This window comes from Balaenoptera acutorostrata, chromosome 18 (assembly GCF_949987535.1).
Source record: "Balaenoptera acutorostrata chromosome 18, mBalAcu1.1, whole genome shotgun sequence".
Classification (NCBI taxonomy): domain Eukaryota; kingdom Metazoa; phylum Chordata; class Mammalia; order Artiodactyla; family Balaenopteridae; genus Balaenoptera; species Balaenoptera acutorostrata.
The window spans coordinates 57,345,005-57,368,431 of NC_080081.1; the positions used below are offsets into that span (position 1 = coordinate 57,345,005).

Consider the following 23,427-nt stretch of genomic DNA (forward strand, 5'->3'; position numbering starts at 1 on the left):
TCACACTGTTGCCTATGGAGAGCTCTGGGTGAATGGCTTCCTTCCCTAACTTTCTGCTTTCTCAGTCCTATGTATTCTTCAAAGCCAAACCCAAATCCCACAGATCCAGGAGCCGTTCTTGAGTATCCAGCACAGAGAAACCATAATAACAACACCTTAAGATTTCTATGTGCCTTAGCTCATTACATCATGATAAGCTTTTGAGGTAGGCTGCATAGTCAGTTTTACAAATGAAGAAAATGAAGCTCAGAGGGGTTCAGTAACTTGTCAAGCTGACACGGCTAATAAGCAGCAAAGTTCAGATTTCAAACTACATCACATCACAGCTGCCTCACCTTCCTGTACACGTATCACATCTTGTAAATTGCCTGCCCACGTGTCCCTTAGTTCATCAGCCTTTTGTTGTAAGTTCTTTGAGGGCAGACACCAAGCCTTATATTTCTTTCTAACCACCCCCTCCCACAGTTAGCAGAGCCCCATGTACACAGTAGGTTCTCAATAAGCATCATATGTTAAATATCTGTTTGGTAGGAACAGTAGTTATTAAGAGGGATTTTTTGGTACTCGGAATGTCAGGGTCTCTGCTGTATATAATTAAAACAAGAGTGAACATGGAATGTATAATTTCTCCTCGCTCGAGCTTAATCAGGCATTCATTACCATGTCTGATTCTGTGTTATGTGAAAAGAACTGCTTAGTAAGCATTTTCTATGAAGAGGATAGTCAAACACATACAGTTATCAAAGAGATTTTAAAAAAAGGCGAAAACAAAACCATCCAACATATGGAGAGACAATGATCTACATGGTGTACTATTTCACCTGAGACTAAAGAACTTCCAAGGCGAAGAGAGTACTTGACTAATACTGGGAAATTCAAGGTACACCAAGGAGGAAGCAGAGTGCCAAGTGGGATCCTGTACCATCAGACTCTGTCTCAAGAGGACAGATGCTCCATGCAACCGATCAGGGTCAGAAACAGAGAAAGGTACGCTTTCAAGGGCTTTTCTGGGAGAAGGGGTCTGCTTTGAAACCTCCTCAGCATAGCAGCAATTTCACTACCCTCTTCATTGCCAGGCAAACTTGATAAATACGCATGCAATATACAATTTATTACCCTGTTGAGTCTCATTCCATTTGCCCTCCCAACACCTCATTGGTCTATAGCTTTGAAAATATAAAGGGCTCGAATAAATTCACTGAGATTAGAATTTTTACGATAGACCTTAGCTCAAGTACTTCTATGTCGACATTTGGTAACCTAAGCTAACAGTACCTACCATATTTTATTGCCAAACCACACATTAGTAATCGTAATAAGCCGCTGAGATGCAGGGCTTCTGACTTCCTTTGTGTTAAAAAGTGCCACATTCTCGTGGGCATTCAACCAACACCAAGCAAGAAGAGCAAACACCAGGTTTGTGGTACCTACATTTGTGTCCTCATGGCTGTGGCCATTGGTCTCGACCAACTCCTTGGTACCCTTCAACTGCAGATTTTAAGGAAAAACAAAACAAAACAAAAAAACCCAAATGAATAAGTAAGCATTATCTACTAAGTGTATATCATCCTGTTAACCCTGATTTATCTGAGGCTGCACTTTATGAAACTTCCAACAAGAAAAAAACAGATGGAGCACATAATTCTATTGAGTCTTACTGAAACCAGTTTGAGACCAGTATTTTATGAAACCCGATGGCTGGCAAGAAATAAATGGGCCTTGGTCATTATTTTTAAATAATAAAAATAGAAAGCAGTTCCATAGGCATAAAATGCATAAAATTCATTCTTAAGAATAAATGATTTCATTTCCTCGTTGTATTGCTATTAATTTAAACCCTGCAGTGTTTGCAAGTTGCCACCAGCTAAATGACGTTATGCTAACAATTATTCGAGAATTATGTGTTTCCCCTTGTTTTAACATGCTGCAGTGCACTGTACGTGTCCTCCTTGAGAACCTATTTGAATGACTAACATGGTTTCTGGAGGTCTAAAAGAAGATGATTTGCTTTTTTTTGGAAAGGAAGAATTGGGAACACATCTCCTTGGTCACCGAGGCATTAGAAGAAAAGCTATTTCTCAAATGAGATTTTTAACAGTGAACATCTGAAAATGCCTCTCCCTCAGGAGGCTTAGGAGTAACAGTTATCGGGAGATTTCTGGCAACCTTTAATTGGCATTTTATCCTAGCCTGACTTGAAGCAGACACATGAAGACAGAGAATAAGGGCAAAGGGGAGCAGGCCTTGCAGCTGTTTGCCGGTATTTCTTCCTGGCTTATTATGCTTGGGAAGCAGCATCTTCTGCATCCTCTTTCTTATGCCTAAAATATTCATGGTGGGATATAAGTGCTTAAAGTTTGAAAGAAAATAAATGCACCACCAATGTGTTTGATTCAAATGTTGGTTCTTTCGGGCTCTTTGTACATGTTAAAATGAAAGCTGCTTTGATTTTTGTCAGGCGATCTCAGACCCTCAGCAAGAAAACCACATGCTCTCCGTGCCAAGAGAGAGGCTCTGCCAAAGCAACGGCGACACGAAGGAGCTGAGTGTGGGGCAGCTGACTGTGGGCCGGTGCAGCAGATTAAGACTCACCTCCACATCGTGCTGCTTGAGAAAGAGGCGTGCTGCCCTGTGTTCTCTGGGGCTACACCACTGATGTTTCTACGCATAACAAAGACAAGGGAGCACGGGCAATGTGTGATACGCACGAGAAGAACAAGTGCGCCTCAGTGACAGGAGTGCCATCTGTTACCAGAGGGCACAAAGGGACTTAAAAACCCCTCTCTGTTTTCCTGTCTTAAGGTTTTCCTTTCATAGGTGTTCCTCATCTTCTCCTTTTCATCAACGCTCTCTGCTTGTCCCACCTTGTAACTCGTGCTTCTGGGAGTGAAGAGCGGGGTTGGCTCAGAAGAAGGTTTTGTTACTCTCCATCGGAAGTAATGGACTCTGTCCTTGAAGGCTTTCCCACCTTCACATGTTTCCCAGTGCAAACACGCCGTCGCTCTCCACCCATTTAAGTAAATTCCATCGTCCTGCTCCATACTACCTTTTCGTTCCGCTGTGTGTGTGTGTGTGTGTGTGTGTGTGTGTTTCTCTCATCTCGCTCCCCGTCTGTCTGCTGTCTTCTGAGGGATGCACACGGGTCCCCCCGTCTCCTGCCAGCTGAAGCTGCAGGCCAGCCACTGCTCTGCCCTCAACGGCCTGCTCCCTGCTCTCTCAGGAGCTGCTGCTCTCCTCCAGACGGAGGGGCTAACATCTTGTCTGAGGATACCTGGGCTTGGGAACAGGCTCCAGGTGTTGGAAGCTACCACCTCTGTGAAGGAAATGAAAGGCAGGAGCCAGTGGGGCCTGGTGGGACCTGGTGGGACCTGGTGAAGCTGCATCTTAGCAAACAGAGAGCTTAGGGAATGAGCCTGCCTTCCCTGGGCTGAGGGCTACGGATGGTAAGCGTCTGCCCTCATGACCTGTTCCTTCTTTTCAGGATTTCCATCAAGTGGCAGTCACTTTAAAGAGCAAACTTCCAAGTCTTCAGAGAAGGGTATATCTTTTCCTGTGTGTGTGTGTGTCTATATAATACAGTAAGTCTCCTACATACGAACGAGTTCCATTCCGAGAGCGCGTCTGTAAGTCCAATTTGCTTGTAAGTCTAACAAAGTTAGCTTAGGTACCCAACTAACACAATTGGCTATATAGGACTGTACTGTACTGTAATGGGTTTATAATACTTTTCACACAAATAATACATAAAAAACAAACACAAAAAATAAAGAAAACATTTTTAATCTTACAGTACAGTACCTTGAAAAGTACAGTAGTACCAGCTCCATCACGGCTGCTTTTACGCTTGCTTCCGGACATCCTGGGCTTGAAATAAAGATACTGTACTACTGTACTCTATACAGTACTGTACAGTAAAGTATGCAAAAGCACGACCACTTGTAGAGGATGCACGCACGTGACAATGTACGCCAGACACGTGAACTAACTTATGGGATTGGACAGGCGAACGCACATTTACATCTTCGAAAGTTCTCAACTTGAAGGTTCGTATGTAGGGAACTTACTGTAGTAAGACTCTAGGCCCAATCAAATCTCTGGGGGTGAGGCCATCTGTTTAGGCCCTATGTATGCAGGCACTGAAAAGGTGTTTGCATGTATACCTACTCTACACAAGTCCAAAGAAAGCTTTGTAAGGCATTGTTCAGAGCGGCAGAGGTGTGTTTTTAAATGTATGTCTGTGTGTGGCGGGAGGCTACAGGGAGATGGAAGGAACGTGTCCATTGCCTGCTCTCATCTACAAGGATGACAGGGGCACCAGGCAAGGGGCTCTTGGGAAAACAGTCTGGTGGCGACAACAGCACCCAAATGCATTTGGCTGCTGTGGGCTCTCTTAAGCTTATGTCTTCTCGGTGCCTTTGCTTGAAAAAGAGCCATCCCATGACTACAGCAGATTTAAAAATGCTTCCTTTCCATTCATATTTCCTAGGTTTTTAATAATTTTAGTTGTTCTGAATCTCGTTCACATTCCCCATTTATCTTTTTTTTTTTTTTTAAGTAATGGAGAGTGAAGTGTGATGCTTTACCAAAGCCCGTGTGCGCACATTGCTCTTTAAAAACGCATGCCATGACGACAAGGATATAGCAATGAATTCTGCAAAACTTAGCATCTATTTTTATGACTGGAGTTTGGACTTCGAATCAAAATAAAGGATTTGAGTCATTTAGAGAAAGGAATTCACCCCTCCTCATCCTAGTAAATCAAGGAGGCAGAGAGAGAAAATGTAAAACAACAAAGCTCAGAGCTATGTCTGTTTGATCAGGAGCAAACCTGGACCAAATCAGCTCTACTTTGCTGAAAGCCTTTTAATAATGTAAAAGAAGAAAGAACAGCGACGGCAGGTCTCTTAGACAGTAGGTCATTGTGAATTTAGTCATCAACATTTTTTCAGTTCAATCTAACTTATCCAAAATCATATAATGTAAGCCTCAGTCTAAGTTATTAAATCTATCTTAATCATATAAAGATAACGATTAGCTTTAGAAAGCATTTTCCTCCAAAGCTATAAAAGCTTATAAGCTAACATCTTCACTTTTCCCTCACAATTCACTTATACTTTTAGGGGAAAGGGACTGAAAATATATTTTTTTGAGTCCAAACCATTAAAAAGTTAAAAATCACTTGTAAAGTGACTGAGTCACAGCTGACTAGGCTCATACTCTCCCAACTTCATAGTTTTTTAAAAAAAATATCACTTTTGAAGTTATTTATGTTGTACAAAGGACCTCCTCATATACCACTGTGAGTGAGAATTTTAAAGCAACCTAAATTTGACTACCCCCAAAGGGCTACGGTTACTATATGTGATTTTTTTTCCCCTTCCATTTGCCATTCATTACATCATGGGCAGCATGTGAAGGCCAGAAATGGGAAAGCATTTCAAGAGCTTTCTCAGCTTCTCGCATGTAGATACTGGGCCTAGATTTCACTCAGCTGCCGAGAGACCCATCTTACCCCGCTGTAAGACAATAGTTTCAAATCTACTTATCAACGTCAGGCCACACTTTAGTATCAAAGAAAGCCAGGATGAAACGTTCAGATTTACAAACTTCACATAAAAGGTTTGTTGCTCACCCTGGTTAGATAAGTGCCCTGATGCACAGGGGAGAGATTTTTTAAAATGTCGTTATGAATCAGTCCTTCTGATTCAGATGTCTGCAGGAGGATAGTGGGCTATGCTAAACTCATTTTCCTTGCGATTAGGCTTAAGAGGAAACGAGCTGCTTGCTGTGAAGTTTATCTGCATTGCCAATGTTTTAAAACTGTATCAAAATTCATTTGTCTTCTGGAAGAAACTTTCACACATCGCTGGGGGACTTGGGTGGTCTAAAGAGGTACCAGAGTGAAAACAGAGATGCTGGAGAGAAGATTATAAATTCTACCTAGCAAAGCTGCTAAGAGGTGGGGAGGGGCCAGGCTGGTCATTTCCAAGATTAACTGCAGCAGTGTTTGCATGTGTGTCGAACACGGGGGAGGCATGTGTCAGTGTTGGAATTAATTCACGAGTCAGAGCTGTTGCATTCACTTACTTGTTCCTGGAGGACTTTGAGTAATGCTTGTGTGTGTGACTGCTCTTCCTTTGCTTGTTCCAATTCTGACTTTTTGTTGTTTAACTCCTCCTGGATGGTCAGCAATTGCTGTGAAAAGGATATTTAGGATAAGTAGGATTGAAGGCCAATGGAATTCTGTAAGATATTGACAACATCCATTCCAAAACACGAGGAAAAGGTTTGTACGTGTCTTAAAGCTTAATCCAGACTTCAGTTGACTCTTTTTAAATGTCTGTTTCACCCCCCCCGCCCCCACGTAGTGTAACGAGTGTGCAGTTAAAGCCGCAGTATCAGGCTGTTTGTGATACTGATGCACAACGCTTGTTTCAGTGTTTGTGAAGGCACCTTTATATTCCTTTAAACAGATGCGTATTTGTAAAAATATGTAGAATAGTGGTAAGAAACTAAGACACTGACAGCTGAAGAAATTAAATCATAAAAACACTTAAAATAATGAGTCAACTTGTCCAAGGTTACATCATTTTACATATGACCCTAAAGCTAGCTTTACAGTAGCTCTGTAAAGCTGCTTCACCAGGTGGCTGGGAGCACAAAAGAGCCTTTTACCTTCTCTGTTATGATGGTGATGTTTTATTAGATCAGCAGGACTGAAGTCCAGACTGCAATCAATATATCAGTCGAGAAAACTGCTGATACAAGCTGTCAAAACACTCAGCTATGGCCTGCACTGTTGTTTTGAAGCAGGGCCACTGCACGGATTGCTGTTAAGCCTTGAGCGTCCCCTGCCCTGTCAACTGTAATGCATGGGGGGGCTTACCTGGCCTGCCAGGAGGATGGGGCTGCCCAGCACTAATTCTTTGGAACATGGTTATATGCTAATATATACACAGGCTGGAGAACACATTCAAGAGCTTCAAAACAGGCCCTGGAAGCAGCTCTGTCTATTCAGAGCTTCCTGACAACAAAGGGCTAGTTTGCAAAGACAGAAGTCTGTTTCCTCTGCTCCCACACATGACAAGTGCTGCACTAATGACATGAGAATGTCAGTGCGTTCCTGCCACGAGGGTAGCTGTCTCCACACCAAGGCTGCGACTTCCGGGGCTTGACAAGCTGGCTGCAGAGCTGCCTGGCCAGTTCTGAACTATCAAGGCCGGAATAAACACTGGCACTGGATTCCTGATGCTTCAGGTTGCCAAGTGGAAGGATTAAATTCAATCTTCAAAACTGCTAGTTTCGCAGTACGTTGTCGGGGAGGAAGTACTCAGAAAAACACACTGTGCCTTAACCCCTGGGCTTGCTTGTCTTGTTCCCTTGTCCGGTGCTGGATGTAGAATTAAGAACCTACTTTGGTCCCCCAGCATAAACAGTGATTTCCTTGCAGTTTTCAAAACACTCAGCGCCCCTTATTTTACCACCTGCCCGTATCATACTCACATATGATGCAATACACACATCCCACACGGGCTCCCTTCACACGTTATGTGATTCAGTTGTGCGCCAATTGATTAAAGTGTGGAAACCAGGGGGCCGTGTTGTACTCTGGCACCATGATAAGTAATGAAAATGACCATTTCCAAACAGTGGGGAATGACCCTGTTTCTTTTTTTTTTTCTTTTTTGAAATGCAGATTTATTTATTTATTCGGTTGCACCAGGTCTTAGTTGCAGCAGGCGTGCTCCGTAGTTGTGGCCAGCAGGCTCCTTAGTTGTGGCATGTGAACTCTTAGTTGCAGCATGCATGTGGGATCTAGTTCCCTGACCAGGGATCGAACCCGGGCCCCCTGCATTGGGAGCATGGCGTCTTAGCCACTGCGCCACCAGGGAAGTCCCGACCCTGTTTCTTTATTCTCATTCAGAACCAGCCCCAGAACAGTTCCGAGAGGATCTGGTGCTCTGACTTCCATGATGCCTAGTGGATTTTTATGTCATTAGACAATTTCGAATCCACTCCTCAAACTTCCTTTAAAAATGAGCCAAATGAAGGACAGGAAATTGTCTTCAAACGTAGGTAGCTTATGTTCACTCAACTGTAGCACTCGAAGTAGCAAAATTTAGAAACAACTGATGTCCAGCAGAGGGGGACTGGCTACAGTAACGATGGTGCATCTGTACAATGGGGCACCATTCAGCCATTAAAAATGAAGTTGCACAAGTGTCTCTGGACATAGAATTAACTCATAATATACTGTTCTCCACATGAAAAGTTCAGGCTATGAAAGGGTTTCACTGAATTTTGCAAACTATTCATAGCAACGAATCTGGATACTGTCTCTGGGTGAGTGGGCTTATGGATCTTTCTGTTAGTTTTGCTTGTAATTTTCTGGTATGTCTGTAAAGGAGCAGACACTGCTTTAGTAAGAATAGCAACGACAGCAAACAAATGAACTTGATTAAGGTTGAGGAAAGGACAAAGAAAGGAAAACCACTTGGACACAACTCTCAGCTGTTATTACCAACACTGTGAATAGATCAGAGGGGAAGTGAGAACTCCATTAGGTCTGCCATTGCATCTACACATTTACAACACTGCTTCATGCTATTAAAACGTGCGTGCGCTCGTGTACACACACACACACACACACACCTTTCCCCTGACCTCACTTCCCATGTAAGCATCCATCCGTTCTCACTGTTCCTTGGAATCACACTTTTAAATTTAAAAAAAGTGTGATTCCAAGGAATCATCCCCAGTTCCTTTTCTTCTCATATGTAGGCAACAGCTTTCAACGGTTTCTATCTTTTTTATTTGAATGCGTTGTTCCAAAATATATACTGTTGTTTTGCGAGTATGCATTTGTATGTAAGTGACAGCGTTCATATTTCTTGTTTACTATGTTTTTAAGATCCATGTTGATATGTATATATATCTAACTATTGCTTCTGGTGGTTGCATACTATTTTACGGGGTATGTCCACCCACTTATACCTATTCCACTCTCCCAGTGAAGGCCCCTCGGATTCTCTCCAATTCTCCTCCCCCTGTGTAAGGCTGTAGTGGGAGATGCTAGGGCTTGTCCCTGTGGACCTGTGGGAGACTTGCCCTGCTGCATATCCAGGTGTGGAGCTGCCGGTCATGGGGCATGCCGGAGGAATTCACTGCCAAAGCTGCGTCACAGAATGGCTGTACCAGCCCACCTGCCCACCAGTGCTATATGAGTAACTGAACCCTACACCCACACTAACACTTTGCATTATCCAACTTTCTAACCTCTGTCAGTCTAATAATATCAAGATTCTTCACCTTGGGACTTCCCCGGTGGTCCAGTGGTAAAGAATCCGCCTTCCAATGCAGGGGACGTGGGTTCGATCCCTGGTTGGGGAACTAAGATCCCACACGCCACGGGGCAACTAAGCCCACGTGCCACAACTCCTGAGCTCGTGTGCCTCAATGAGAGAGCCCCGCGTGCCGCAAACTACAGAGCCCGTGCGCCACAACTAGAGAGAGAAAACCCGCATGCCACAACTAGAGAGAAGCCCGCGAGCCGCAACGAAAGATCCAGCGTGCCTCAGCGAAGACCCCGTGTGCTGCAACTAAGACCCGATGCAGCCAAATAAATAAATTTATATATATTTTTTAAAAAGATTCTTCATCTTTGAAAAATCTCGTACTTTTCTGACCCCCTGGGGTTTTATGCATCTCACATGTCTGCCAGCTTTTGAGGTTTATTGACACTTCTTAAAGGGAGAGTCAAGAGTAGTGGTTTTTAAATCTGGAGAACTTTTCAAACACACTTATTCCTGGGTCCCACAGAAGACCAATTAACTCAGAATATCTAGGGGACGGACCCAGGCAATAATATTTTTTAAAAAAACCTCCACAGATAATTTTAATGTGCAACTGGGAAGGAAAACCACTGTCTCTTTAAATGCTTATTTAATCCTGCTCAATGTTGCTTCTGTCCAGAGCACCCTACTCAGACTCTGCTCTTACTAAAGTCACTAACGCTGCTTTTCTAACCGCCAACTAGGATGCCAGGTTCTGTTTGCCTTGGCATGTCCTCTCTCTCCAGGCGATCCTGTTCACACCCACGGCTTCAACTGCACGGGCTCGGCTCCTGCGCTCCTGCTTTTCAAAGCTGACCTCACAGCCTCCCCCCCTCCTACTGCCCACCAGACCCTTTCCCTACAGTGTTTCAAACTATGCTTACTATCACCCCGCCCCCACAAGGCTAATTCTATTCCCCTGGTAACCGGAGTTAAAACCTTGAGGTCCATGCCCGCCGTTTCATCACCCTCACAACCTCTCTGCCCGTTCCTCTGCCTTCTCTCCAACCATCTTCACTGTCATGGTTAGGATGAGCGTCTCTCTTCTGGATCTGCTTTTTCCTCCTGTCATTCACCCTACACTCCTGAGAAAATTGGCCACCTAAGAATCAAAGTGCTCCTGTGCTTAAGAAATACCATTGATCCCCCAATCTCTACTGGATAAAATCCAAACCACTGGCTGTGTCGACCTTCCCCAGACATGCTAGGTCCTTTCATGACTCTATGAAAAGCTCACTACCCAGAATTCTGCCTGGCAGATTCCTACTCATTTTTTAAGCCAACTTAAAGAATGTTTTCGGGCTAACGTCAACCCATATGATGACTTTATATGGTAGAAAAGAGCCCCATCCTCTAGTCAGACAGGACCCTTCACTAAGGCGCATGGTTGGGCAGGAGAGCAGGGGCTTGATTTCATTCCCTTTCACCCATTTGGCCTGGTGCCCTTGTCCAGGGCAAAACCCGCACAACTATAAGCAGTGGTCTTGGTTTCTCCCTCAATAAAGACCCCCTCTGATCACCCAAGCAAAGTTAGCTGTTCTAACTTCCATGCTCCAAAAGCACTTTTACATGATATATTACATTTCATAGCTATCTCCCCAACTAGCCTACATCCACCAATGGTAGGGTCCATAACTGGGTTACCTCTAACACACAGCAGGTGCTGAATGAATGAATGAGTAAAGAGGTGAATGAATGCTTGCTCTGGTTTTCCCAATTCTACGAGATTAAGCCACGATCTAGCAAAAAACAAAACAAAGGAAAAACAAAACACACACACACACACACACACACACAAAAGCCAAAACGAGAACAATAACAAAAACTACCTGAGGCTCTATCACTGGGTAATTTATTGTTCTAGACATATGGGTGTATGAAATCTTCAGAGGAAAATAGCACTTAAGACATTTGGATTCTTTACTCTGGAAGTTCCAGATACCATCCTTAATCTATAGGGGAATATTTCTTAAAAGTCTAAGAAAATCCAATCAGTGAATTTATAATTATGTAATTTCTTCCCCATGTTCCACCAAAAAGCAAACAAATAAACCAAAACCACCACTAGAGGAAAAACCAAAATAAACACCCCTAGACTATTTTCTGCATTCTTTCAAATGAATTGTTTCTTTTGTTTACAAAAGGTAAACTCACGAATCTAATATTTATGTATTCAAAACAGGGGTGATTCAAAACTGTGATTGTTCATATGACTAGATGTCTTATAAAAACAATGAGATAGTCTGCAACTAGATAATTTAAGTCAGCCTTTCTGGTCTTTTTTCACTTGAAATCTGTGAGACTGTATAATATTCTTTCCAGTTTGAATTTTTAAGTTCCAGAGTGCCTCAATTACAGAAGTTCACAGGCAGCTAGAACTTAATCAGAAGAGCCTCTCGGTTGGACTGGCTGACTGCAGCATAATTTTAATTTAACACTGGGAAGTGTGGCATTAAACGGATGCACTATTACATTTTGGGTGGTTACAACTGAGTGTGTTCCAATTAGGCAATTATCCATATGCCAATCAAGTGCAAACACTCTGGCAGACAATAACAGGTAAATAAACACTGTACCTGACACATCTTCATATTTCCAGGCCACTGATTTAATAGGATCATTTGTAATGCTCTTTGGGGATGTAGACTTCCATGTGTAATGGGTCTTTCTCTCTGACAAATTCGAAGAGCATTACCAGTGTTATCTGGAGCCCCAGAATATGTGAGGTCACGTTTCCATTTTTACAGATGCGCGAATCATAGGCACCCAGAGGTTAAGTCATGTATCCGAGGCCACGGTATTGGGGAGAGACCTACCACTTGCACAACTCCATTTTCCTACTTCAAACTGTGGTTTCTACCCTGACAACCACACTGATCCGTCAATTTGAAATGGAAATCAGGACATGCCAGACTTAAAACTCTCCTAGCAACGACTTCTACCTAGGCATTCACCATTTCCACTGAAGACCGAGGCTGCTGGAGACGTGTCTTTGTGTATCCTTCTGTGAGCGCTGTGGTGGATTTAACTTTCCTTTAAAAACTGTAACCCTTTCCTTGTCTTTTTCCCTTAAATTTTATAATTTTGTCACTAAGGTCAAGTCTTTATATAGCTAACATATCAGATAAGGTTAGATTCCATGAAAGCCCCAGACTACGGTGCAGATTCTCTATATGAAAGAACACCAGCGATGTCTCATGACAAGCTGACACTCACTGAATAGTGCCGCCTCAGGAATCTCTGGCAGGACTGGGGAGCTGCTGGGGGATGGAGCTGCTGGGTGGCATGAAACTGAGAGCATCTGACTTTGTGTCTTCCATGGTGGTGGAGGAGTACTCTTTCTAAATTCACGGTGGTGGCAGGTCACGTGAACTCGTGCCACTAGGTAGATATAATATATACTGATAGTGACTGACACCTATACACAAACACACACACACACATTTTCTCTCTTTCCCTCTTCCCCTCATTTCAAGATTTCCCCAGTGACTGGCTCTATGTTCAGTTCTTTTAAAACAATCCAGTAACATTCAATTATCAATCAATCAAGCAATCATTCATTTATCCATTCTTTCAATCATCACTTATCTCCTAAGTACACAGCGCTGGGCTAGACAGTATGGAGGACAGGGAGGAAACAGACACAAAGTAGCCTGTCCTCAAGATGCTGGGTCACGAGGATGCTAGTCTATCCACTAAAATGAATTTAGGGTGGCACAAAATACTCTAATAGTGGCTACAACCAACGTGGTTTCCCTAGGAGATTCTTGGGGATCAGTTTAGGTGTTAGGAGAACATGAGCTCAGGGGATCCATTTTGAATCAGAACTTGTTCTCTACTCATTAGAAATGAGCCACCAAATACTAATGCTTAAAGTCTGGAAATATTTGAGCCCATACAGTGTCACCAATTTTTAATGTGTTTTTGCTCTTTTGATTCAGTTTTAATAAATGTTATTCCATCTCCATAACTTTGCTGTAAATTCGATGCCCTACTTAGTGGGATAAGCCTTTAAAAGGCCAGTAGGATATCGCCTAAGGAAACGAGGTCCGCTGGCTTCCAAAGAGAGTTTTCCACCAAAGGCCAGGGTGGGTGTGACTATGTCTGGACAGACCGATCAGCAGTTGTTTTAATGTCTAGACCGGGGGGCAACGCCTGTGGGCATCCAGCATCACCGTGTCTGCACACCTTGTCTCCAACCTGATTACTCTGTGTATTTCAGCCTGCCATCTGAACCCCACCTGTGGCCAGCTCTGCCAGATCCTTGTCATCTTGGCCTGCTACAAGGCGAGGGGATCCGCTCGTTCGTCCCTTCCTCCTTGGTGAGATCCTGCTACCCAAACACAGCTCCCTGCTTCTGCTGCTTTTCTCCCCAGGCTCTCCAGACCTTCTACCCCTCAGCCCTGCTTTGCTTCTCACTGACTTCAGAACCACTTAGGAAGGGCAGCCCTAGGTCCCACTGCTGAAGTCTGCCTGTTCCCACCTCATATCTAACACTGAATCCCGAGCCAATCCCTGATTGTTGGGAAAAGCCTGAGATGTAAAAAATCAAGTGCATATTATCACAACCTAAGAGTAAGGCTTTGCCTAAAGGCAAACACATCTAACAGTATTCCTGACAAAGGAGAGAAACCTGGCTCAGGGGAAGGACAGTCATTTACTACCTGGTACCCACAACGTTCACTTTTCTCCTTGGGGAAAAAAAAAAGATGGAATTGAACTAGTTTGAATTTTTTTGTCGCACGAGGTGGCAAGACTACTCCAAATTTATTCTTGTTTAAAATGTCATCTGCTTCTACCTGCGGATGAAACTGCGCTTCAATTTATATCAAGGTCCAAGGGTGACCAAGCCTGTGGCCTGGTTTATCCATCCCAGTGCCTCCCTTTCTGCCACCAGCTCAGTGACCCCTGGGGGAGAAACATCTTTTGGAGAGAACCCCACCATTTAGATGACTGATAGCAGGAACACCAGATCATAGGAATGAAATTGTGCTCAGGGTCTAATATCCTATTACACCAGGCTATACATATTTAATTCCTTGGGTCTTTCCTCATAAATCAATTCCTTCAGGCCCTTAATCTCGTCAATATCTTTTCTGATATTGAATTTTAAATGCCATTCTCATTGCTAGGCAGAAAGGCAATCTCTTACTCGTGATGGGATCAGGTTTCATTTACAACTGAGAGATGCTTGGAGGAACCTGGCCCTATTCCCTGACCCTCCTGTTAAGATCCTAATGCCGGTCAGAGCCAAACAGCCCAGGTGCAGGTCTGACAGGGCTGGCCCTCCAAGAGGTCAAGACAAGGAACCCTGGGGTCATGCCTATCGGTACCCTGGGAGCCTGGGACAGCTCTGGGAGACTGGGGAGAAGGCAGAAGTAAGTGTTTTCAAGGGTGTGGATCCTCAAGGGGGTCCCTGAGACATGAGGCACCCTGCCACCCACCCAGGGCGGTGTGCTCTGACAGGGGTTCCCTTCTCTGAACAGATGAGCAAGGGCCTGACCGAGGACACATACACTGGAGCAAGATCTCACGGGACGTGGGCGAAGGGAGGCCATGGGCCATGGGTTCTCTGGAGGGGAAGCGTACAACCCAGAGGGCAGGGGTTTGGAGCTGGAATGTTTCCAGGTTCCCTGAGGCTGGCCCCTAACACTGGTGTTTCCCCTGCTGCAGGGAAAGGGAAGAATCCCTGAATTCTGTGAGCTGTGCAAAATTGCCGAAGGGAAGCAGGAGCGATAAATATAAGATTTCAAGAGTGACCGAGAATTGGGAAATGCAGGTAACCACTGAGCTGCAGATTTGGGGGCCTAAGTCTGCAGGCAGTGGAAGGACTCCAAGGGCCCAAGGGCGGGGCTCTGGGAGCTGTCGACCTCGGTGCAGGAAATAAGCAGGTGCAACTGCACAAAGCTTAATGGTAATCAAACTAACCGAAGGTCCATCCACTGATTATCAGCGTGCACCAGCAATTCTAACATAATCGGTGATAAAATCCTTTGTTGATCTAAAGCCTAACCAATTGCTGCCATTACTGATAAGAGTCAATATACATGTGCAAGCTTCAAATGAGCATAGTTTCACTTCTTACCCTTTAATAAACATACTCGATGTAGAAATGAATTTGGAAAATGTCAGTAACATAGTCTGCTCCCATCCCACCCCTCCCCCACCCCCATATGCTCACACGGGACTCAGCTACACCCAGTTTTTGGATTTTGAGCTTGTCTCAGACACAGTGTCTCCAATCCCTGTAGCACTACATGTATTCTTACATTTCTACAGTAAATTCGAAATAAACAATGGTAGCACAGTTATTGCAAAGACTGAGAACTAAAACTGAGCTACTTCATTCCACAGGACCTCTTAAAGAATTTTTCTGTCTAAAATTTGAAACAGTGAAACATGGTGAGAACCATGAGTTGTATTATTTTTGTTGAGTGGAAATTTTAGTTCTTATGTTACATATTTTTACTGAATTTTAATATTTTACAAGTTGAAATGAGTTCTTTCAAAACTGTTGACTGTTTGCCTTAAAGCTAAAGGATAGATCAAGAAAATGTTACCAAATCAGTGGTACTACTAGCAGTTGCCTAAATTGTATCTTTTGCATTTGGATTTGTTAAGATTCGTGTATTTACTGGACAATTATTTATAGACTGTAATATATTAACTATAATCAAAAGATCAAAGTTCAAACTGTTAGGTGGGGGTTAAAAAAATTATTTAATAGAGAGCTGTGATTTTTCCCTTACCTTGTACTATTTTATTTAAAAAGTATTTTACAGGCATAATTATATGTGAAATTCAATATAAGAAAAATTTCACTGTATTTCTTTCTTGGCCATTATTATTACTTGCTTCATTTCATGATTATTACTGAAAATAATTTTGTCGTGTAGCATAGGAGGACGTTTAGAAAAGGACCCCCTCGGAATGTCAAGTTGCACCAGGTACACCCCTGGCACGCAGCCCAGGGTCTGGGCTGGAGAGGAGATCATGACCTTGGGAGGGGAGAAATGTGTCATCCGACATGGTTTTAGAGACCATTTCCTTTACTTGGATATCCTCCTGGGAGGGCCCTATGTAAAAGACAAGATACCCTTTGGGATTTATATAATCCAATGGAGTTACTTATCACAATACACTATACCCTGATAAGGCAACATTATTATGAAAAGAAACACAGCCAAGGATTGGAGAAAAGGCAAAAAAATAAGCCCCAGGTCATTGTTTTGAGGTTAACATGGTTAGCTCTATCGCTGACTTGCTGTGTGACCTCGAACAAGCCACTTTACTGCTCTGGTCTCCTCTTTCCCTCACAACTGTCTCATGAGGAATGCTTTATCATTTGCAAAGCAACACATCAATTAATGTCTTGCTTACTGAACGCAGGAAAAGAAGATGCAAAAGTGGCTTAGAAGACTCAAAAACCTATCTTCTCTTCTTCAGATGATTTTCTTTTTAATAGTGTGATTTGCAGCGTCGTTTCAACTTCCTGTTTTTCACTTTCCTCACATGTTAAATCAAGATGACAATACTAATGAGTGGGATACTATGAGACTAAAGAACATCCATTAATATGTGAGGCTCCTTAATGGCAAAGGGTACTAAGTTAAATGAAAGGGCTGTTACTATCCTCTTTGCAAAAATGGACAGACTAAGGTCAAGTGAGTGGGCCTTACATGAGTGGGCACTCCTGGGGATTAATATTCATAGCGGAAGGTCTGTTGTTCAGTCCCATCCTGGCCATGGCTGGTTGTCCTCCTTCAGCCAATTTTCAAAACACAGGGCCAGCCAACTTGAATTAACACCATTTATGCAATTCCCAAGAGAAGGTGTCAAATGCGTTGCTGAAGTAGGAATATATATCAGAGATATTCCCTCTGTTGCCTCTGCTGGCAATTCCACTGCAAACGATAATCCAATTTGCTGGGATTTATTTATTCTTGTCACTTTTTTTTGGCAATTATATAAGGTGGTCATCACCCCAGCCTCTGGGCACATGTACAGCTGTTAATGTAGAAATTTAAAATATTAACGTGCTTTCCAGCCAGGCTGGCCCATTTACTTCAAACAAGAACCTAATTGCACAGCTGGGTCTTACATTGTGCCCCAAAGGCCAAAAGAGATTCGTTCTTTCTCTGCAGGGTTTATAACCCAGTCACGATCAGAGCTTATAGCTAGAAAACCCTTTATGGGTGACTTGTGACCAAAATCCTGTGGCCATCTTTGGAGTTGGCTTATGCAAAGTGATCTGGGCCTCATTAACAGTTCAGCCCGTGGAGAGCCAAACCATGCTCTTTCTGGCATCAATAACAGATACTACCACCATCAGTGACCACCTTGACTGCAGTTATAGGAAAGCAGCTTTTGACTTAATGGTTACAGAGCAAGAACGTGAGTTGTGGTTTTGAGAGCTTTTAGTTGAATCCTAATTGGTGAGAAAGTTGTAATGATCTAACATGTAAATGAAGAGAGAAAATACAGCTGAAAGTTCTATCTCTACATCAGCCACAGATGTCTGACTAAGAATGGACATGGGTCATCACCTATGTTGCTTAACTCTTGATTAATGGTAGAACTTGAGTGAAGCTAATTCAATGATAACAATATTCCCAATTTTCCTTTGTTAGCGCAAGTTGACGTTTTTATGGCTAGGAGACTCAGACATCTAGGGGCAGGGTGAGGAGAGGAGAACTGTCCCTGAACTGAGTGCTGTGAATCTTTAGTGGCTCTGCAACAAGGTTTGCAAATAATGGGCACAATCGTCTGTCACAGAGAAGGTGTGAGGCAGAGGATGTCTGCTCGTTCCCCAAAGTCTCCACGTTATTTTAATACACTGGGGCTGGTCTGGGACCCCTCATTAGGAGTCTCAGAGTAACCAGAACCTCGTGGAGGTCTCCAAGTTTCACCTGTTCCTTGTTCCAGGGCCAAGCCCTGGGGAGACAGGTGAAGGCCTCACCAGATAAGGACAGTCTCCGTGAGGGGCTTTAACCAGCTGCAGGTGGTCTCCGTGGCAGTTACTTAGCCTCTGGACTATCTCAGGTTTGCCCAGTTCCTGAACTGCAGACTGTCTTTAAGGAAAAAAACAAACAAAACCGCAGCAACAGTAGCAGCAGCTGCAAGAGAAAAGCTCAACAGAGACTGCCATTGTGAAATGTGCCACGTATTCTTAATATCTGGGGCTGAGATCCACTGGGTAAAGTAAAATATAGCACCACCCATTTTGCATAGCTCTCAAGGATGCAGACAGAAAATTACCATTTTAAACCAATCTTCTCTGCTTCTGGAACATTAAACAGAGGAAGCACTAAAGAAGTGAGCTGAATCGCTCAGACCCTTTACAATAAATTGTGTCAGCATGGCCATGAATGATAACAGCAAAAAAGGGTCCCAAGGTATAAAAATTAAGAGAAATTAAAGCTGTAGCTCTACACTTAATACCAATATCAATCTACCCTGTGATGATGTGTTCCTCCAGCCTTAGCAATCCCTCAACTTGAGATCGGCGATTGCATGCAATTTAACATTACATGTGGGAAGTCTACCCATGTCCTTCTAATGAAAATTTCAATCACAGGTTTTGCTGAAGTCAGCTGAAAGGCCAGCTTCTAACACTGATGGCACAGAAAAGATCATCTTGTGTGATATACAGCTAGTTAAGTGTGCATTCTAGAAATAGGGAAATCAACACCAAGATTAGTGTTGATGACTTTAATTTTTTTCCAAAAGAAAGAATAGGGAGACCACATTTTTAGGGTCTGCCAATAGACTCTATAAAGCAGTGATTTTTACTTCCTGATGACAATTTGAAAATGTAAATCATGATACAAGTAAGTGACATAAAGCAGTTATATCCTAGTTCAAGTGATTATATCAGGATTAAGAAGGATTATGTGAGAATTACTTTGGGAAGTTTAAAAAAAACCACCTGTTTTGCCACTGAGTTCACTGTGGATAATCTTTAAAAAGATATGAAAGTTTTCTTTTATTCCAAGTTGTTACAATCTTCATTTTTTTCTGTAGTTTCATATTATGAATGGATATTCAGTAGCTATTAAAAAGGTTGTCTTATTCGGGTTTAACCTGTTAATGGGATTATATCATATTAATAGACTTTTGTAACATTGAACCAACCTTGCATTCCTGGAATAAATCCAGTTTGGTGGTTTATAAAATACCAGATTAAATTAGCTTTTAAAAAGGAATTTTAAATCTATGTTCATAAGTGAGACTGACCTGTAATTTCCGCCCCTCTTTTTTACTGCCTTTGTCCTGTTTTGATATCAAGTGTACTAGGTACACTAGCCTTATGAGTTAGTTGGGAGGCGTCTCCTCCTTTTCTATTCGCTGAACAATTTTGCAAAAGATGGGCATAATCTTCCTTGAATGTTTGGTAGAACCTTCCAGTAAATCTATTTTGGATCTGTTGCTTTGATGTAAGATTTTAAGTTTCTAACTCCAATTTTTTTATGAGCTCATCCAGGCTTTCAATTTTTTCCTGATTTAATTTTGATAAGGTTTTTTTTTTTCTTTAGGAATTTGTTTATATCACCTGAGTTTAAAAATTTGTAGTAAAACTATTCCTGATTTTTTCATAGTTCTTTAATCTCTGTCACATCTATAGTTATAACTCATTTTCTTTTAAAATATTGTTTATTAAGTTATTCTCTTTATGATCAGTGTTGCCAAATTTTTCCATTCTATTAGTCTTTTCAAATAGCAACTTTTGGCTTTGTTGATCTTCTCTAATGTATGACTTTGTTATTTTAGTAATTTCTATCCTTATCTTTATTTATCTTTCCTTGTGTTTATTTATTTTTTTTGTAATAAGAGTTGGATGCTCATTCCTGTTTCCAGTTTTCTTTTTTCCTTAAACAGACATTCAAAAGTTTAAAATTTTTCCTCTAGGTTCTGTTTTAGCTGCATCCCACAAGTTTTGATATGCTGTATTTTAATTATCAACTACTTCCAACTATTTTAAAATTACAACTCTGATTTCTTTTTAGACCTGTGGATTTAGATGTGTGTTTTAAAATTTCTAAGTATACAGAATTTATTTTAGTTATCTTTTGTGACATTGATTTCTAACAATTTTACTGTGATCAGAAAATATTATCACCCCTCTGAAATTTGTTGAGACTTGCCTTAAGGTCTAGTATGGGATTAATTTTTGTAAATGTCCCACATATATCTGAAAAGTACAGTTTTCTGTACAGGTCCTGCCAATCAAGAGTATAGGAGCTGAGTGCTATGTAAATGCTTCATCAACTGCAAACATCGGCAGGAGCAGCAAGAAGAAGGGAACGGCAGAGCTGCTTAGGAAAATGTCCTCACTCCCTGACGTCTTCTAGGGTCTTTCATTCAAAGTAGGCTTGGCATGTTGCCACTGTCCTTTAAGTATCAACGTGTGATGTAATCTCACTTTCAAAAGATTAGGAAAAACAATCAGGAAGAAATTTTAAGCACTCTATTGCCTGGTTTGGAGTCTTCTTACTACTCTTTCTAAGCCTTGGTTCCTTGATAAGCATGATAAAAATGTCAACCCCCAGGATGCAAGGCTCTTAAAGCATTTGGATAGCAGAAAACATTGTCTGAACAGAAACATTTGTGACTGCACGTACACACACTCAGCGTAAGTAAAAACACAACAGCTTATTTCCCAAGGTTGTAGTCATTCTTCCATAGTCCTGGGGCCACACCAGATGACGCCAGTGACTAATAAGCTCCTCAGCATCTAATACCAGCAGAGAGCATTCATGACCCCTAAAGACAGAAGGGCTCCATCAATCCTTACACTTCAACAAAGATTTGTCAGGAATCTGGTTCTATTCAATCAATGAGATGAGATTATTATGTATTCAGGCATGAGTAGGAAGAGCAGCAGAGGTTATGAATGAGGGAAGCTGGGGCTTCCCTGGTGGTGCAGTGATTAAGAATCCGCCTGCCAATGCAGGGGACACGGGTTCGAGCCCTGGTCTGGGAAGATCCCACATGCCGTGGAGCAACTAAGCCCGTGAGTCACAACTACTGAGCCTGCGCTCTAGAGCCCGCGAGCCACAACTACTGAGCCCGAGTGCCACAACTACTGAAGCCCACGCACCTAGAGCGCGTGCTCCGCAACAACAGAAGCCACGGCAATGAGAAGCCCGCGCGCCGCAACAAAGAGCGGCCCCCACTCGCCGCAACTGGAGAAGGCCCGTGCGCAGGAATGAAGACCCAACGCAGCCAATCAATCAATCAATCAATCAATAAATTCTTAAAAAAAAAGAACGAGGGAAGTTGGTTTACAGTTTTCAATAGCTGAGAATAAAACGTGTGGCAACTCAACAGTTTGTTCTTTTCTTCATCTGTTTATTCAGAGAGCTGTTGGCTATAAATGACTAAATTAGCCATGAAAGACTGGCCTTAGGTGCCAGAATTAGTCTCTACTCCAATATCGGAAGAAAAAAGAAACTAACAGTTATTTAACATGCTGGGGGGAAACCATAGCCCCTGTGTCTCACCTCATTTTTCAGGGGGCTAGGAGATCGATATAAATGAATGTAAGAGGAAAAGAGTCTCAGAATGCAAGCATGTGGAGGCCCAGTAAGGCGCCAAGGACCAGGAATCAGGAGCCACGAGCAGCAGGAGGTGAGAAGGGGGGTTGGGGGGGGATGCGGCTTAGCTCAGAGACTTAAACTCTATTTGATTAAAATCAGGAAATAAGTGGGCTGGTCTAGGGGCTCACCAATGCCCCTCCTAGCTTCAGCAGTCTGTATTCTGCAGTTCTCTTGAGGTAAAAATAGTGGTGAAATTGAGCCCATCTCCAGTCCAAATTTTACATGTAAAGCAGAATTCCCATTATCATCACATTCTACCTTGCTTTTTATACTGTGGGTGGACCATGAGAAATGTCCAGCAAATTGTGAACTTAAAATCAAGCACATCAATCACCAGCTGGGCAGAAAAGCAGACTGAAAAGACCAGACCAATCAACTAAGACCCAAGGACCCATGAAGGAAAGGTCGGACCTTGGAGTGCTCCTTAAGTGACCTGGCAACTCTCAGAAATCTATCTGAGCTCATGTTATCCGATGTAGAGCGGTGAAACTACATCACAAACACCTCTTTTCTCCTTCTCCCTAAATGATACATAGGAGGATTACCTGGGGAAAATTATACTGTAAAAAGAAACTCAGCACAACAGCTTTTTTATGGACTTTACAGTTAGGTCATTACCAAGATCTTCCTGAAATAAATTGTGAGTAGCAGTGAAGAAATACAAACCACTAGGGAAGAAATATAAACCCAGGAGAAGAAAACAAGATGCACAGAGAATTAGTGAAGGACAAAATTGCAGAGTCCCACTCTGTATTTAAATGATTGAAAAATGTGTAATGCACTGGTTCAGGAAATGACTTAGGATAAAATGTAAATCATGGGCGAAAACATGTATCTCTAACACCATGAATGAGAGTCCCAGTGCTTGCCAATGAAAGCCTTCTGACCGGAATACCTGAGTGATACCTGGCTTAAAGTAAATTAAAGCGGTGGTGTGGTGGAGGACATAAAAAATGGAATGTGTATGCATGGGGGACAGCAGAATAAATTACAAATATAATTACACTAAACTACAAAACAAACGAAAGAAGAAAAAGGTGATAATAAAGGTGTGGAGTGTCATTTTGCTCATCTTTCATTTTTAAGCACCATTTGTAATGCCCCTTCCTTGGAAACCTATAACCAGAGTTCAAATATACTTTCTCCTTTTTTATCTTCCCCAATACTTCCAGAAAATAAAGCTGTTGTGGCCATTTACTTAGTGTGTGTGTGTGTGTGTGTGTGTGTGTGTGTGTGTGTGTGTGTGTTTGTGTTTGAGAGAGAGAGAGAGAGAGAGACTCAGAGACATACAGAGATGAAACAGAAAGCACCAAAGCTGGAGAGGTAATTACCAAACTGAGGAAGTCGCATCAAGTTAAGAACTTCATGAGGCAGGGTCTTTTCAGTGATCAACTGAGTGAAGTGGGTGGTCTATAAAGTGAGCACCAGATTGGGCAATAAATTTGTTTAAGTTTCCCTTGATGACTATTCAGGGTGCTTTGTTAAACAGAGGAGAA

At 42.5% G+C, this 23,427-nt stretch overlaps 1 protein-coding gene across 8 annotated transcripts in view; it reads right to left on the reverse strand.

The window, feature by feature from the left end:
- Nucleotides 1-23,427, reverse strand: part of ENOX1 (ecto-NOX disulfide-thiol exchanger 1) — a 614,655-nt gene that overhangs the window by 64,827 nt on the left and 526,401 nt on the right. For 7 of the 8 annotated variants that reach the window (XM_057532921.1, XM_057532924.1, XM_057532922.1 and 4 more), the window contains 2 exons: nt 6,088-6,195; nt 1,432-1,488 (listed from right to left, as the gene is read on the reverse strand). In XM_057532921.1, the coding sequence (XP_057388904.1) occupies nt 1,432-1,488; nt 6,088-6,195 (165 nt within the window). The remainder of the gene's footprint in view (nt 1-1,431; nt 1,489-6,087; nt 6,196-23,427) is intronic. The other variant, XM_057532923.1, reaches the window with a different exon arrangement.